This window comes from Pocillopora verrucosa, chromosome 9 (genome assembly GCF_036669915.1).
Source record: "Pocillopora verrucosa isolate sample1 chromosome 9, ASM3666991v2, whole genome shotgun sequence".
NCBI lineage: Eukaryota > Metazoa > Cnidaria > Anthozoa > Scleractinia > Pocilloporidae > Pocillopora > Pocillopora verrucosa.
In genome coordinates this window covers 15,303,803-15,320,704 of record NC_089320.1, presented here as the reverse complement: position 1 = coordinate 15,320,704, position 16,902 = coordinate 15,303,803, and the positions used below count along the sequence as shown (strand labels likewise).

Sequence of the window (16,902 nt, the reverse complement as noted above, 5' to 3'; positions counted from 1 at the left end):
TTAATGAAAAATTAACACAATTTTATTGATTTTTAACTCAGTATTTCACTAACCAAAAGTTCCATGATCAACATCTGAAAGACAAGTCTTACTATGTGAAGAGTAAATAATACAAAATTTAGAATTGATGGCATTGAGTTCCTACAAAATGTTATCAGTCTTGCATAGCAGGAATTCCAATGTTCCTTTTTCGTGTGTTTTGCATTCATTAGACAAAAGATTTTGTCATTTCATCAGTTTTCAAAGAAAGATGTTGGATAAATTATTGAATGAGTTTAAGAGGGATGGACAATTTTTAGTCTCTTGCTTTGTTGAATAAAATCTGGATTTTGTTTATTAAAGAAGCACGACAGGAAAGTTAGTGAACTCTGATGTTGAGAAGAAGTTATCTTCCTAATGACTTAGTCTCGATACATTCTCTGCTTTTGTTTGTTTTTAAATTTTTCTTCATCAGGTTATGGATAAACTAGTAAACTGGGTGATGTTAGTTATGGGTATTTCACCAAGCCTTGTTTTTTTTAGGCCCACACCTATATCAGTCTTATGGCTCAGTATGGATTTCAAGAAAGCTACTTTATAGTAAGTGGTTAGTTGTCTTTGTGATAACCCTGCTTAGTAGGTGTAAGAACTAAACATTCTTTTCAGTGAAGCCCCAGCATTTGATTTGGCACAGGCATTTTATTTCTGTGACCTCTACCCCCTTATTGTTTTTGACTCTCAGCAATCCAGCAATGGGCATGGTAGCTTCAATACTAGCTGAATATTAAACACACCCACTCCCCTTAAAGTAAGTCAGCTGTACACTCTTTCTGTGGTGTGCTCTGAGTGCAGCAGTATCTCAGAATATTTTGGATGTTTGAGATGACAATGTTTGAAATGTGTTTGTGCACAAGCCATCCACAACAGTGTTTCCCTCCCAGTGGATATAGACCAGTTGTGCTCTGATGGTCGTATATCAGGAAGTATACAAGGGAGACAAGACAAGGCTGTATTTGTTCCAGATATCTACTCCAAGACACAGACTTCTTGGATAGACGACTTCTTCAATCAGAATGGATATGTAGGTGAGTAACTGTAGCAACACTTTTCATTCAAGTGACATCTTATTATGTTATTCTCCAAGAAATCATGTACCCTATAATATTTGCCAGTACTTAAAAGAGTGTCAGCACACTCATGGTGTGGTGCATCTTCAAAAGTTGCTCTTAAGTGGGATTGTGGTTAATATGTAAAATTTCCCATCAAGAAATAACATTACTCCTTTTTAATTTAATCTTATGATCCTTTGTTTTGTTCGAAAAGATAACTAAAGCATTAGTCTCAAAGGAATGTGACAAATTTGAGATCCCAAGTAAAAAACAACAAAAATAACTTGTCATGTGAAAATAAATTAATAGACGTCTGTTTTGAACAGTAGCTCATTACCCACTCTGGATCTTAATAATTCCAAGTAGAAGGCTATGAGGAATATATAATGTACTAAATAAATGCCATGTTCTTTCAAGAGTAGTACTAAGAATGATTCTCCCTCGAAATTAGAAGTTCTTTCTCTATGCAATAATAAATGCTTCAATAGAATTTTTTTTGTTTAGAGTATGATGCATTGTCACGTCTTGGGATTACTGATGGAAGACAATTTCTAAAGAGAAGATTCCATAAGTTACCAGTGAAATTTCTGCCCACATGTTGTGTGGGTGAATCTTTACAAGGCCAGGTGGAGGCTGCTATTGATGAAGCTTTGTCTAGTGGTGAATGGATTGACATACTGGTCAGTTTTTTGATTACCTTGGATTTTTCTTTCTTTAATAAGTTAAAGGAATATACCAAAACATGTCTCTTCACTTTGTGGGAACTTTGTAGTTTTTTGCACTTCTCTCAGTAATTGTAAACAAGTATTTCTCTTGCACTGTATGTCAGTGATTAAGAGTTTCTCTCCTTTCCTAGCCTCTCCTTCCATCGCCATTCACTCCAGGGGATGCTTCTCAGCTGTTACAGGATTGTCTTAAGGCTGTTGGTAGATCGTCAGCTCATGTGTTCTGTGAGAGCATTGTGGTCAGTGAAAAGTTCCTTCAAGATTGTAAAGATCCCTTCCAACAACTGATGCAAGACAAAGCCAAAGCGGTAAATATTTAAGCTTTAACCTTAATGTTACAACAGTCAATTTTAGAAATTTGCCATTTACATCTAATGTTAGTTGCTTCCAAACTTGTTCTTGTCTTTTTGCATTTTAACTGCCTAGTATTTTCATGCTTGGAGAACTCTGAGTTATAAGGTTTCCTTTTGTTAGCTGTTTATTAGAATACTGTCATGAACTGATTAGTTAATTTTTTCTTTTAGGATGCAATTAAAGCTCCTGCATTGTTCTCAGAGCTTACCAGAAAAGACTTGGCTTCTATGGGTGCCTCCAAAGGAGGTACTGACAGACGGGACAACAAGAAAGAGGAGAGGCGGAAGAAGGCAGCCTCAGGAGGTAGTAAAAGGAGGAGGAGGCGGAGGAGGAGGAGGAGGCGGAGGAGGAGGGGGTGGTGGTAGTGGAGGTGGTGGTGGAGGCAGAGGAGGAAGAGAAAGTAAAACTCAAAAGGTGAGAGTGGTAATAGGGGATTGTTTTTACTTCATTTAAATCATTGCAGTTATATACACAGCTTCCTTGCATCTTGTTGTGTTGGGATTCACAACTTTTAGTGGTAAATTCTAATTTTCTCTTAAAAAAAAAAAAAAATTCAAATCCTTAGGTACGTGATAAGAAAAAGGACCGAGCTAGAGATGAAGATGTGGAGGAAGACATCAGACCTAAACAAAGCTCATCTGATATACCCTTCATGACAGCTGAAGAGGTAAAAGTGTTTTTGTTTTTCTGTTTCTACATGGGTGTGTTTCTTGTTTGGATCTTTGTTTTCTTTGTTTTAGAAGTTTCCTCAAATTTCTCTTTTTCTTTAGTTCCTTTGTCTTTTTTAACTCCTCACTTAAGAATAACTGAACCCCAGCAGAGCTTAGTTGTTTTATAGCTTTGCAGACAGTTTAAATCTTGTTTATATTTTTCCTTCAGTTTTGTCTTGCGCCAAGTAAAACCCTTAAAAACATAAACCCTAATATATGCTTTATTTCAAGAGAAATCATGGACAAGTCCAGCTTTTAATCCTGGATTGTTGGTAACGCCCTTTCAAACAACCAGCCCCAGTTGGTTACTTGGCTCACTATAGCAGTGAAGTAAATTCAACTACAGCAGTCAAATAAAGTTGAGGGAACCTAGGTTGACTCAAGCATACTTTTGCGAATCATTGCCTGTTTTTGTTGCTCTTTCAATGTAGATATCAGAAGAATTACAGAAAAGATTTCCAAGTTGTCCAGAGGAACTCTTTGAAGAATTAGCTTCTTACCTGTTTAGGTGAAGAATCACTTAGAATAAAGAGAGCAAGATTTTCTTTAGGATTTGGATCTTTCTTAAACTTTACTAAATTTTTGAAGTTTAATTTTTTTTAATTTCCTATCTTCAATTTTCATCTTTTGTTTACTGTAGCAATTACTCCAGAGGTGGTAAAAACTTCACAGAAATCTTGTAATTAACAAAACAGGGCTTTGTTAGCTTAGGAAAGCTATGAATTCCATGCTCTAAGAACTGTTGTATGCTGGCTATCTCTTAATCACATCTTTGTGTTGAGAACATCACTGTAATACTGAATAATGCAGCTTAGTTGTTCTTTAGAAGGTATTTTTTTGTGATTGTTTGGTTGCTTTTTATTTACCCAATAGACCGCTGACCCAATGTTACCAAGAGGTGGCTCGGTCGGTCTTCCTTTCCACAGGAGACAAAAAACGTAAAAGTCATTCAGAGGTGCAAGAAAAAGTCAGTGTGCTGTGGGCAAATGCAAAACTGTTTGACAAAGGAATCAAATTATTTTCTGGTAAGTGACTTTTTAAAATACTCTTTGACTCCCAATCATGATCAGCTGATTTTTTTCTTGCTTTGATGGATCCACCTCAGACTGGGGACTTTAAACCTTTCCCACCCTAACATCAGTTAGGGGGGGGAAGGGAAGGGAAGGGACACTGTAAGGAAAATTAGATGCTAGTCACTCCCAGGGTCAAGGGTAAATGGTAACAGACACTGTGAAACCATTCCAAATCTGTGGTGGGTTCTGTAACTCTTAAGAAACCTTTGTCATGTGAATTATTTCATTTACCTCCATCAACTGCACGAGGATGATCTGATTATTATCAAGATTTGGGTCAGATCTGTGAGCAACATTGAGTCTTGTTTTGTGTGGTTTTAACAGATGATGTACAAGTGCAGTTGTCCCGCCATCTTCTGCGAACGGTATGTACAGATATAGTAAACCAGGCAGTGGGTCTGTTAGCTGCTGACCACATGATCACAATCAATGATGAATCAACTCTAACTCCTGAGGTATGGATGTAATTATGTTACTTTCATTAATGCATGTTCAGTTTAGTCAGAATTTAACAGAACACTTCCCTCTTAAAAATACCCTGTCTTTCTGAATTATCCCAGATTTGAAATTTCCTTGTGGAAATACATATAGTTTGCATGGGAGTCAAAAAAATATTTTTATAGGGAAGGCTCTGCACTCACCCTTGTTTTCAAATAGAGAATTTCATTATTTCCATAAGTGGAACAGTTATTCTGGATTGGCTAAGATCAGAGGAAAATCTTCGAGACTTAATATGATAACTGCTTATATATTCATAAGACTTTCCATCACAAGACTAGGTATAATCTATTAGTTTTTGTCAGATTTTTAAAGGTGCATCTTTGCAAGCTTTCAGTTTTCACTACACTTGGTTTGATTCATTTGATTACACTGTATGTATGCTAACAAGAACTAAGCTATTATTAATAGTGATGATTCTTTCTTACACAGGATCGTCTGAAAGTAATTTCAAAATTTCCTGACAAAGTAAAAGCTGAGGTAGCCAAGTTGAATTCTTCATTAAATGGAAAGGTTTGTCATCCTTATTTTGTGTGACGAGTACCAGTACTTGTTTTGTAAACTTATATGTCGTCTACTGGTTTCAAAACAGTAAGTCTCTCACATCCTACTTTTTTCAGGTAACAGAAGATTTCTTTAACCAGTTTGATGTAATTTGTGGGAGTGGCTACTGCGAGTTTATGTTGAAGAAGTTGGATAAGAAAAGAGAAAGGCAAGTCTTGGGTATCACTTGTGGGCCTTAACCCTTAACTCCAATTAGTATACATTAGACTTACTATGAAAATTCTGATTGGTTAATAGCATACAGTCAATATACAATAACAAGTGAAGTTGACATGATAACTCAACATCTGCAGCAGATACTGGGTTATCATGTTTAGCTCAAAGTCTGCTGAGTTTCCAAGCCTCTCTTTGGTGTAGCATTATCAAACTTGTGCAAACTCAGAAAGAAATGTCTTCTTTTGCAGATTATTTTGAAAATATATTTTAAAACAATTATTGATATCAGTTTTCACATATAATGATTTATCAAACCCTATGTCTTTTTTTATCTGACTCATCCTTCGGCTACAGCAGATAGCTCAGACCTTAGCATTGACAATTCATGATATCATGCTCAACTTCATCCAATAATTGCCTAGGATCTTATCATTCATTCTCCCTTCTGACTGCTACACATTTTTCTTTAATCTGGTTATGAGAATTTGGCATTTAGATCAAGATAACTCAAACGGGATTAATTTAAGAATTCTCATGATTTTTGCTGGATACTAACTATATTGATATTATAGGGAGAAACTACATGTTAATAAAATAATATTATTTCTAGAGCGTTTGTACATTTCCATTATTATGCTATCTACATGTAGATGCAGCAGAGAGCTACTGTGTTTCCTACACAGTTCAAACAATTACATTTCCCTCAACAAGAGCTAGCTTTATCACAAATTTAGCCCAACAGGAATAAAAGCCTCCCTCTATCATCATAATATAATTTCTGAAGAAACTTTTGTCTAACGCCGTTCTTATCAAATGTTGTTACTGATGTGGCGGCCTTTTTTATTTATATTTGAATTTTATAGGCAGCTGACCGTTGAGCATCGGTGCGCTCTTCAGGAACAGTTACGTCAAGAAAACGAGCCTGCCATGGCTCTTCACCTAGCATCAGCGGTGTTATTCCAACACCACACTCACTGCATGGTACATGCGCCAGGTCGGTGCGTGCCTCAGATAATAAACTTTCTCAAAGATAAGTTAACATCCGAAAACTTCGACAAATTAAACCACTACATGACACTAGTTATAAAGCAACTGTCCGGCAACGAAGATAATGCAGTGAAGAATGGTGACGACCATGAAAAAGAGGATGAACATGAAGAGAGAACGATAGGAGCTCAACTGGAAGAAGGACTGGAAGACATCAAGCGAATAGCACTGGAGTTAAAAAAAGTCAAAGACGAATCTTAAGTTAAGATTAACAATTTTTTTTAAGAGCAAACGAAGCGATTTTGTTGCGTTACATCTTGCAATGTCGTATCACGCTACCATCTTTAAGTACACGTACAAAGAGCAGTGAAACTAGCCCTCAATCTTCATGGTAAAATTTGAGATACATTTATTTATCTATCTACTTATGAACTTGGCAAAATTCTAAAACGACAGTTTAAATGTTAAATTTACATAGCAATTGTACTTAAAATTAAGGAAAAAGTAGTCATATACGCTCGTATCATGACAACTTCTCCAAAGATTGGAATCATGCAACGTTCTGAAAATTTTTGTGGCGTATTGTTAGTACCTTCTGCCTATAAGATCCACAAACATTTCAAGTTTCAACGTAGTTTTATGATTCTGCGTCGAATTTTGGTCATTATCATACAAAAGAGATTAAGAGATTAAATCGTTACATTATTGGATCCTAGGTTTAGCTAGAAGAAGTTCAGAAGTCACGTTGTCCACTGCTGTAAAAAAAAGAAGTTACACTGGACCGTTGGTTGTAGGCTGTGGTTGATTATCTCATAATGCTTAAGTCTAGAAGAGAGGAAAGTACTTGAGTAATGGGAGGTGGGGGGGGGGGGGGGGGGGGAAGAAGGTGCTCAATAACAGTACAACATTTCAAGGTCAACCTTTTTCCTGATGAAAGACAAATACCAAGTGAACAGTGAGTTTTTTTCTCTGAAGACAGGATAAACGAGATATTTCAGTAACCTTGTAGCTTCGTTTTTAACAATTTATCAGCCGTATAATCTGCAAAAAATATTTGACTCAAATTGTTCTTTGTTCTTAAATCGAATTTGGGTAAAGACAGCTTTAACATTTCATTACTTCAATCTTCAAGAACCTCACAAACTTCCCATCGTTTACGAAGCTCTGCTCATTTGGTCCACGAACATCTCAAATAGAAAACCTTGTCAGCGGTTGCTGTCAAGGTTTGTTTCTAAGAAATGCAACTTTACCGAGGATCACTGCCTTAGTCTCGTATTCGTGACTCAATCCTTCTGTTCATCTCTCTAGTCCGACTGTTGTTTCCCCAGCACATTTGGAAGAGCCTTTTTTTCTACCCCTGTGCCTGTTTCGCAGAGTGCTTAGCGCTCCTTGCTGTCAATCAAAACTAGACACAAGTTCAAACCATTGCCTCAGCGCGTCACTTAAGGTCACTGGTAATGCGTTGATATCCCTTAGAATGATGTAAAATGGAAAAGGAAATTGTTCCATGTAGGATTTGATCTCGGGTAACTTTCCTGGACGGAAAATCGGTACTCTGATGTCAAGAACCGAGTCTTTGTTAGCTGGGTTGTCAAGTATTACAAATACCATGAAGATATCTGTCTCCCTTGCTAGTCGTACAGCCTTTTGAACAGTCTAAGGGAAGAAATAAGGCCGTGCCAGTTATTAAATTATCTCTACGGTGGCCAATTTACGAAATCAATTCAGTTGGTAAACCAAATTACGTTGTAATACCCCCACCGACGCAGCACCACAAATTCTTGAGAGACTTGCTCCCTTATCCATACTTGAACAGAGCGCTTTTCAGTTGTATGAGACGAACACCAAAACCTGAGTTATCACTATGGCCAATCGGAAAAGAAGACAAATATCGCAAGGATCCAATGATAACTCAAGTAACAAGAAGCTAATGATCTTATGAACGAGGAAACGCTAGTGAGCAATTGTCAATTAGTTTCACTTTTTAATTTGTTAAGTCGGGAGAGTGGCGCGAGATTTCTTTTCAAATCAATGAGCTTTCTAAAGTAAAACCAAATGCAATCTTCGACTACTTTCGAAGATCAACTTCCAGAAAATTCATATAAAAATTGCGCATGATTAGCTCACTAACCTCCATCCCCTCCAGAAATATTCCTCTGCCGTCAGACACAATTAGCAATAACTGGCTCGTTTCTCTTCTCATCCGGGGAGACACTTGTAACCGTGAATGTGACGCCACCATTAAACTTGTACACGTACTTAAAAGCTACATATAAAGGTATAAAAACGCAGAGACTTAGAGTGATTTCTATGGCATTATCTCGGATAGCTGTAATACCATTGCCTGCTCTGATAATGTTCTCATCGAAAAAGTTTGATGATAGAGTTTCATCATCATTTCCTTAGGAAACACGAAATATCATACCAATCTCACCAGCAACCAAGACTACGGATATTTACGATTGAGAGTAATAGTACAACACAAATGGAAAGTATGCAATAATTGAGGTCAATAATTTAATTGAAATTTCACTAGTTAACCCTTTACCTCACAAGATCTAATTTGCACCTCTCCCTTCCCGTTACCATAGAATCCCTTTAAATTTGTTGGGAGAATTTGATCGTGTATCAAAATAAAAATCGCGATCCGATATATTGATTAGTCTGTTTGCGATATAGGATACAAAGCATGTATTGTTTAAAGTCCCGAGGCGTGGCTTACTTCGGCTATCTTGGTTTTCTTCTGATCAAAAGTGAACTGCTGTAGAATTCTAGCTCCTGAGTTATCAGTGAAGGGTTCGTGGAATGGATGCAAGAGGCAGACAGTTTCCCCAAAACTAAAATATAAAAACACACACACACAAAAGCAAGTGTAACGTTAGACTCATCCACAATTTCACCATCCTAACACACTTCTATTCCATCGATCACTAATTCTCAGCCCTTTCACTTGACGTAATTTTTACAGGGCACACAGAAAAAAATTCGAAAAGGTCAGAATAAGTTCAAATTTCCCACAGGAACATACGCGCAAATGTAAGTCACACACGCAGATGAAAACGTTTCTCATTATGACCTTTTTGTTCCTATAACTTCTAACAAGACCTACTGACTATGAACACTCCACAGTTGCAGTGTCAACATGCTTTGCTGTGCTTCTGCTCCTTCGAGTTCAACACCGATATGCTGAGGCTGTAAATTGCACTCACCTACAAACACCCAAATCCCCAGCTTCAAGTCTGGTTAAAGCATTGCTGATGACAGCTAACGACTCAAACGCCAGCTAGAGCGATGTGATGAAAAACAGAATTCAGCATTATAGTGTATCAATCTGAGAAAAACATTCGCTGGAACTGCACTAAACACGCCACGGTACAAACTGGTAAAGTAGTTCTTCCCTTTTGGAATCTGACTGACATGTATGAAATGGCGACGAGTTTTCTTTTAGTAAACAAATGGGTGTAATCTATAGAATAAGAAACCTTTACCATTAAATCAAATGTCAAGTTTTCTACTTGAACTTAAAATTTCCTTAAGTTAGAGTTCTTCATCTCAAACTAAAGTCAGTTGGCTATAAACAGACTGACGACCTATGTTAATTTTGGTGAAAACCAATAAAATTCTCAATTTGAGGCTGCCAGAATTCAGCAGTATCGAAAAGGTAACGCACAACTGAGCTTGAACTTTCAGCCGGCCAATGACAAAGGCTATTTCCTAAAAACCATAAAAATGGAGGGACTCTTTCATAGTTCAAGACTGATCGCAGCCTGCGTAAATCGACGTTGGGGCAAGATCTGACCTGTCAATCAGTCTTGTCCCAATCTCCTCCCACACGATCACAAAAGGGTTCCCAATCCATATCGAGACAAAGGGAAACTGTTAGCAACTTTCAGTAGTCCCCAGGCCTTTCTCGTGATTACCTGTTTAGAGCGATTGTCATTCATGCTGGAAGAGTCATCCACAGCCAGCATGATCTGGTACTGTCTCTTACTCGGCTTCGTCCTCCTCAGCCAGATTTTGTCCTTACGGAACTGACTAGCAATGTAAGGGATCACTTTCCTCATGTTTAACCGTTTTCCTGATCGATAATCGCCCCTGTAAACAAATGGTAAGGTCACTGTGTCATCAAACAGTGAAAGGCGCTCAGACTTACTTGTTTTTCGTATGTAAGAAAAATTTCAGGCCATCGAGGATCGTTTCACAGTTTTCTCACTGTTCAAAATGTTTCCGATTTCCAGACATCACTGCCCCAGGTCCTCTCAATATTTAACTTGGCGGTTTTGGAGGCAAACAATACTGGTGATCGGTAACGAGCTTAAGCATTCTTATATCTCGATTAATTTCCAATTGACGCTAACATTTTGAATACGTAAGGAAAATGAGACGCCCTTTCCCCAATTCCACATTCTCCCGAATTACCCCCGACCGTCCCCAACCTTCGGGAATGTATACGATTCTGCATTAATTAGCACACTCTTGGACGGTCAAGACAAAGTGAAGTCTTTTTTAACACGAACAGACCAGCCATTGGATATAAATAGTGATAAACCAGCTGAGTTCTTATCACTCGACTCTCGGACTCTCAAGAAACACTTCGTAATTCTACCCACTAGCCTCCTCAATATTCTGAAAGGGTACAGGTATCTGAAGAGACTCCAGGCTGAGACGAATTAAGTATTAAGCAATTCTTTAACCTCCACCAAAAACAGTAGGTTACAATAAAAAGCTTCACGAGCTATATTCAACATACTTAAGCTTGGTGGCCAGTGACGGTTCTAAGACCAGTCTCAACTGTTCGCAAAGATCCTGAGACAGATTGGACGTGAGAAGCTCGTACTTGCGCCAGGCCTCTTGAGCCATTTGCTGCTTCTCGGCCGTGCCTCGGTCCATGCTGCTCCATTCTGCTAACTGATGTTCCAGATCAGCTCTCACCTTCTCAGGATCCAGTGATGATATATCCTTCGAAATAAAAGGGCCCAACGGTAAAAGACAAGCGTGTACATTTCTTTGTATGAAACAATTATCCCTTAAGTAAAAAGCGAGAAAGTAAAATACGGGCACCAAGCATTGGGCTATTGCCATCAACTAAAAATATGGTTGAACATCTGAGAAAAAAATCAACAAGTAAAGAGAGGCCAGTATTTGTTTCTTTTTTCTTTCTTCTGGACAACAACGAAACTCCCTGAGAACTAATTGCTGTTAGGACCCTCAGATATTCTATCTCTTTGAATACAGCGAGCAACGTAAACTGCGTTCTAGTTCTAAACAACACTGTTAAGTCTTACCAATCTTCCAAAGGCCAGTGCCATGTCGGATGAATGGTAGGTACTGCGCAGACGCTCAGCTGTCATTCCTTCATCATCATTGGTTTCCATGGCTTCCTCGACAGCCTCACTTTCGCGCGCCTCGTTTCCATCTTCATTATCCGCTGTCAGCTTGGGTTTCATTGGTGGAGGAAGTCGGGACGGCTGGGACTTATCTGGTGTCTAATAGGAAAAACAACAGTAAATGGCCATGTAGTACCTTACCTTTCTCCAAGCCCTGTTAGGAAATATTCAACTTGTAGAGAGACTCATCTTAAAATTGACGACCTCCAGTGCAGATCTACGTTTGGGTGCAGAGAGACTCAGTACTTAAACATACATAAGGGGTGAGGTGAGTCTAAGGACGTCCATCTGGATTATTAATCCAAATACATTCAACAAACTAGGATAGCATCATTCTCCTTGAAAATGGCACCGTTTTCTCTGCTGCCCTTGGGCAATCAGAAATTCGACTTTACAATTAGCTTCTTTGACTTTACGCTATCCAGGTGAAACACACAAAGTTAAGTGCAATACACAGAAACAACTACGAAACCGTTAACCGAAATAGCCTAAGACACCTGAAGAAGTCAGTTGAAATAAATCTTTATTGTCGGAAACACCTCGCACTTCTCACGATACAATGTTGACATTTCCCACCCTTCATTAACCAGATTGGGAACCCTTTCTAAACCCCCCCCTCCCTCAATAAAACTGTTACCGGCCTAATAATGATTGTACTTACGGGAAGTTCCTCGTTATCGTAAAGCAAAGCTGTTTCCGTTTTTGAGTCCCCTTCGTCGTCTTCACCGTCACTGTGCATCTCGGGAAAGTTTGCTTTATCTTGCGTTTCGGCTTGATCAGCGGTTGCACTGTCAAGAGTCTGTGCGTCATGTGAACTTGGATCATCGTTTCGCATATGTTGGAACAGATCTTCAGTTCTCGTCTCATTTAACTGACACAGGTAAAAATAGCAAATATAAGCCAAGATAATGATGAGTTTCTTAGAACGTTAAAGATTGTAACTATTGAGGTCGGTCGTGGATTAAAGAAAGACATTATTTGCTTTGTCGAAGGGGTGGGAGAAAGAATAAAAAGTGAGTTCCCTTCGAGGAATTAAATCCAGACCATGCGTTCTGCATGCACTGAGGAGCACGAGATTTAGGACAACTCCCACACTGCTATGCTTTCTCTACTTGTAATTCCTTTCAAGGACTGCTATGTAAAGATATCTTGAAGAATCAGTATTTGGGCTTAACCTCAAAGGTGCTGTGGAAGTATTTAATACTTGTTTCCACCGAGAATATTGGTGTCACTAACTCATATCTAATACAACATAGTGACCAGTTTAGTGTTAAGTTGCATGCACAGAGTTACGCTCAAAACGTCTCAAGAGAACACAGCCCTGGGGTCGATGTTGCTGCACAAAAATTGTCAAAAATATTAAACTTGGGGAATAAATACATTCTTCCGATTATCAATTGTGTTTGTTAGAATATTTCATAACTTCCAATCTACCTCTGCTCCAGGCTCCAACTCTGTTTCATCAACAGTCTTCAGTCTCTTGTGAGTTGTTTCATCCATGGAACCCAGTGCTCGGTCAGACCTGGCAAGGTTCATCTGCTTTCTTTGCCGAGACTGATGTAAAAATATAGACCAACTTGAGAAACTACTTAGTGGGCTACAACTCATTTCTATACTTCAAATTTCTTTAGTGATTTATCCATACCCTAGCATTTCAGGTTCTCATTCTTGATCGAATATAGTTTGTGTGCTTCTTGTGTGCTTCTCAAACGACCAAGAAAAATACTTCTTAGCTGACGAGGGTAAATGAAGGTGTCTTGCATCTTACCACACGAATAAAAATGTGCATTTAATGCAATACTTGTGTACCCCTCCACCTTTCCACTGCAAAATCCCCTTCAAGGTCCCCAAAAAGTGGTTTATTATAAATTGCAGTGTAAATCGTTACGCGCTCTGACCTGTTGTCTGGCATCTGTTGTGGTTTGAGCGATCCTTTGGCTTGACTCTCCGAGGTGTCCGTCATCAAGTGCCTCAGCTCGCCCCACTCCACGCTCCTCATTACCTTCTGTCGATTCAGATTGGCCAGCAGTAACGTCACTTTGTTCTCCATTCCCATCTCCTTCTCCAGAATCCTCCACAGCCTGGACATTTTCTTGAGGCTAAAAAATAAATCAAATGTCAAATATGACAGTTTAAAATTCTCTTGGTGGCCTTGCTGTTACCCCACTCGCAGACCATCAACGCAAACAAAATTTTGGCAAAGGTACGACGTCGGTATAAAATCAGTAACGAAAAATACGAGATGCAAAGATTTTAGCTCCAAGTGTCGTTACTGATGAAAAAAGCAAAGCGGGCAAATTTGAATCGCTGAGCTTAAAGTGAAAAATCCCTCCTCCGTTTTCATCTAGCTCCTAGTTAGTCGAGCGACCTCTTGAATTTGGATGCGGAATAATGGACGCAGCATGTCTTTTTTTTCTGTCATGCTGATATATACATCAACATACACGTTCATCTGACCTCAGTATCTGTTTTTGTCCTCCAGTCCTCCTGGTCAGTCTCATCAATAGCATCTTCATCCTGCTATAGGCAAGAGGGGAGAGGAGAGAAAGAAAGAAAATGCTAAGAACTCAAATGGCCAAGTAATTCATGGTTGCTATACCTTCTTCACCCTTTTGACCCAAAGAGTGACCAAAATCAAATTTCTCCTTATAGTAATACTGCTGAATCATTCATTACGCTCATGAGAATAAAGGAAATGATCGCCAACCTAATAAGCTTTGATTGTTAAACGAATTCTCCTTGTCAGTGCCATAGGAAAAGTAGAAACGGGAGTAAGGAGAATATTACTACTGAAGTGCACCGGATCTTCATTATGTCTTAAATTGGAAATTTGACAATGCTCCACCTACGCCAACACACTGTTGTAAAACCAACAATTTCTGAAACGGGTATCTGTTAAGGGAGAACATTCATGTTCAGTGGCAGAGGAAGCCTCCGCGAGCACCACTTATTCATTTTAAATTCAGAAACTGACATCATTACTTGTCCCTAATGCTCTGAGTCTGTTTGGGAAACGGTATGCGGTAACAATCATCGCAATATTTCTATGCACTAAGTCGAATCTATCAAAAAGAAAAAAAAAAAAGGAAAAAGGGTCCTAATCACTAACCTCGGGACCCTCTCCTACATCTTGTTTCTTATCACCCTCAGTTCCCTCCACGTCTTCTTCATCACCCAGTTCTTCCCCTTCCTCTTCATCGTTGCCGGTATCCATTTGTTCATCATCTGGTGCCGTTGTTTTGTCTACAGTTTCTTCGGTGTCAATTTGATCTCCTTCAAATTCATCAGTTTCCATTTCTTCTGGTTGGTCTTCAACATCAAAGAGAGGATAAGTAAATGTGATTGCATTTTAAAAACCAGATTTTGATGAAACACCCAGTAAAGTTTAAACATTTGCTCATCGTTTTCTTTACCCACTCTGTTCCAGGAACAAAAGGACATAACGAATATGGAAGCGATCCTCGCATTTATGAACACCATTTAGGAAGTAGTGGAAATAAAGCTTGAAAAAAATTCAGGCCCGTACGGGATTTGAACAAAAGGACATTTTTCTTTCAATCCTAAGATTCCAACAAAGGCCTTCTTCATCAAGCTGCATGTCGAGTCCAGGTACTGTCATAATTATAATATTTTTTCTTCCACAATCTCCGCGATTCAGCCTTTGTTTTACCCAGCTTGTTATGTTCAAGTATCTTTGGCAGTGTAACATAAACGACTCACCTCCTTCGCCTTCGTTCCCTTCATCGTCAAGCTGCAGATCATCAGGCAGCTCTAATTTAGAAGATTCCTCTGCATCAACAGGCTCTTCTTCTTTACCTTGCTGTCCAGTACCTTCCTGCTCATCCTCCCCCTCGTCACTCAAGTTTCCCTCTTCACCTTGCAAGGCTTCATTGATATTTTCGTCACTTTGTTCTTCATCAGCATCAGGTTGTCCCTCTGTTTGCTCTTTTCTTTCATCTGTAGAGCCTGTATTTTAAAAGGAAAACTATTCATGAGAAAATTTACGAACATTATGTGAAAAACCGACGTTCATCTTGTTCCTTTGAGAACGCATGAATCAAAAGGCTGAAAAATGTAAGGTTAAGAGAAAGTAATATGAGAACTGCTCAACGGCAGGACCTCCAAAAAAGACGGCTTGTCTTGTAGAAATAATTAAATCTCTTAACATGTACGTCTCTGTAGGGTCTTGGTTCACACTACTCACAAAAAAAGAAAAGAAAAAAAAAACACACGGGTACTTGCGACAAAAAGACAACCAAGACTTGCTTTAGCCTATAGCACCAGCTATATCTGAACTGACGCTTTCAACAGCCAGTTCAAGGTTAAAGCAGCTAGTGACCCAGTTGAAACCTAGTCACCTTACCTTTGTTGTCCTCCTTGGCGACCAATTGTGACTGAGATTCGGCTTCAGCCCCTGTTCCCTTCTCTTCTTTCATCTCGTGTTCCTGGAGCGATACAAGAGGAAAAAAGATGATCTCATGTATTTCATGTTGTCACATCCCTTTGTTTGCTTTTTTGAGATTCTAATCGCATAAGATCACATGCAATCACTTTGCGTCTACTATTAAATGAGGAGGTACAACTGACAAGTTCCTACCTGTGCTGCTGTTGTAAATGGTTTAAATATCAAATGCATGATAAAAACTCTAGAACTATGACTGTTTGTCGAAAGGAAGGGTATGCAGAATGGGTACGATTTCTCAAAAATGTAATTCTTGCAAACCTGCATTAACCTTTTAACTCCTAAGATCTGATTGCTAATTCTCCTATTTGGCTTCTTTACATTTCCTCGCAAATTAGTTACAAGAATTTGGTTTTATATCATGAAAACAACTACCAGATGAGTTTGAATATTCTCATTACTTGTTTGCTGGATAGTGTATGGATATTTACGGGAGAAGTTGGAATTCAATCAGTTCTCCCATTTCTTCTAACATTCTAAGGGGAAAAACGAATTTTACTTTAATGATGATGTTCCTCATCTACCTCTTTTTCCTCCTCGTCATCTGAGTCTCCCCAGATCTTCTCGTCCAGTTTTTCAGTGTCTTGTCCATCAACCTCTCCCATCTGTTTATCAACGTCATCCTCGTCCCCATTCCCTTCCTCGTTCTCCTCGTCCTCTTCCTTTCCAGCTTCCAAGTCATGTAAAGCCCCCTCAAAGTTCTCACTCATTTCAATACCATTTTCTTCGTCAGGTATTTGTTGTTGGGAGTCGTCTTCTTTCTTTTCTTGGTCTCGTCCTTCTTGCTTAGCATCTTCAAGCTGGGAAATGTCAAATAAATAACTTAATAAAACAGGTAACACTTTAAACAAAAGCTATAATTTTCTATTTAGCCATAACACCAATTTTTCAGCTCTTT

General features: G+C 38.8%; 2 protein-coding genes across 3 annotated transcripts in view; one reads left to right on the top strand and one right to left on the bottom strand.

Moving 5' to 3' along the window:
- The first annotated feature begins 572 nt into the window (after positions 1 to 572).
- LOC136283512 (E3 UFM1-protein ligase 1 homolog) lies at positions 573 to 6,862 on the top strand. Its single transcript, XM_066172479.1, has 13 exons — positions 573 to 579; positions 921 to 1,064; positions 1,593 to 1,768; positions 1,945 to 2,121; positions 2,338 to 2,473; positions 2,505 to 2,581; positions 2,733 to 2,834; positions 3,309 to 3,385; positions 3,751 to 3,902; positions 4,275 to 4,405; positions 4,881 to 4,961; positions 5,069 to 5,164; positions 6,036 to 6,862. Coding segments are annotated over exons 1-13 (1,731 nt in total). The 5' UTR covers positions 573 to 578; the 3' UTR covers positions 6,417 to 6,862.
- Positions 6,863 to 6,944: 82 nt separating this feature from the next.
- LOC131780070 (midasin) overlaps positions 6,945 to 16,902 on the bottom strand; it is a 60,991-nt gene continuing 51,033 nt past the window's right edge. The window contains exons 80-94 of one of the 2 annotated variants that reach the window (XM_059096689.2): positions 16,529 to 16,804; positions 15,906 to 15,987; positions 15,263 to 15,508; positions 14,652 to 14,851; positions 14,000 to 14,062; positions 13,441 to 13,641; positions 12,977 to 13,096; positions 12,204 to 12,413; positions 11,441 to 11,641; positions 10,906 to 11,114; positions 10,076 to 10,250; positions 9,365 to 9,438; positions 8,878 to 8,992; positions 8,287 to 8,421; positions 6,945 to 7,811 (exon numbers count right to left, since the gene is read on the bottom strand). In XM_059096689.2, the coding sequence (XP_058952672.2) occupies positions 7,551 to 7,811; positions 8,287 to 8,421; positions 8,878 to 8,992; positions 9,365 to 9,438; positions 10,076 to 10,250; positions 10,906 to 11,114; positions 11,441 to 11,641; positions 12,204 to 12,413; positions 12,977 to 13,096; positions 13,441 to 13,641; positions 14,000 to 14,062; positions 14,652 to 14,851; positions 15,263 to 15,508; positions 15,906 to 15,987; positions 16,529 to 16,804 (2,568 nt within the window). In that variant the 3' untranslated portion in view covers positions 6,945 to 7,550. The remainder of the gene's footprint in view (positions 7,812 to 8,286; positions 8,422 to 8,877; positions 8,993 to 9,364; positions 9,439 to 10,075; positions 10,251 to 10,905; positions 11,115 to 11,440; positions 11,642 to 12,203; positions 12,414 to 12,976; positions 13,097 to 13,440; positions 13,642 to 13,999; positions 14,063 to 14,651; positions 14,852 to 15,262; positions 15,509 to 15,905; positions 15,988 to 16,528; positions 16,805 to 16,902) is intronic. The other variant, XM_066171649.1, reaches the window with a different exon arrangement.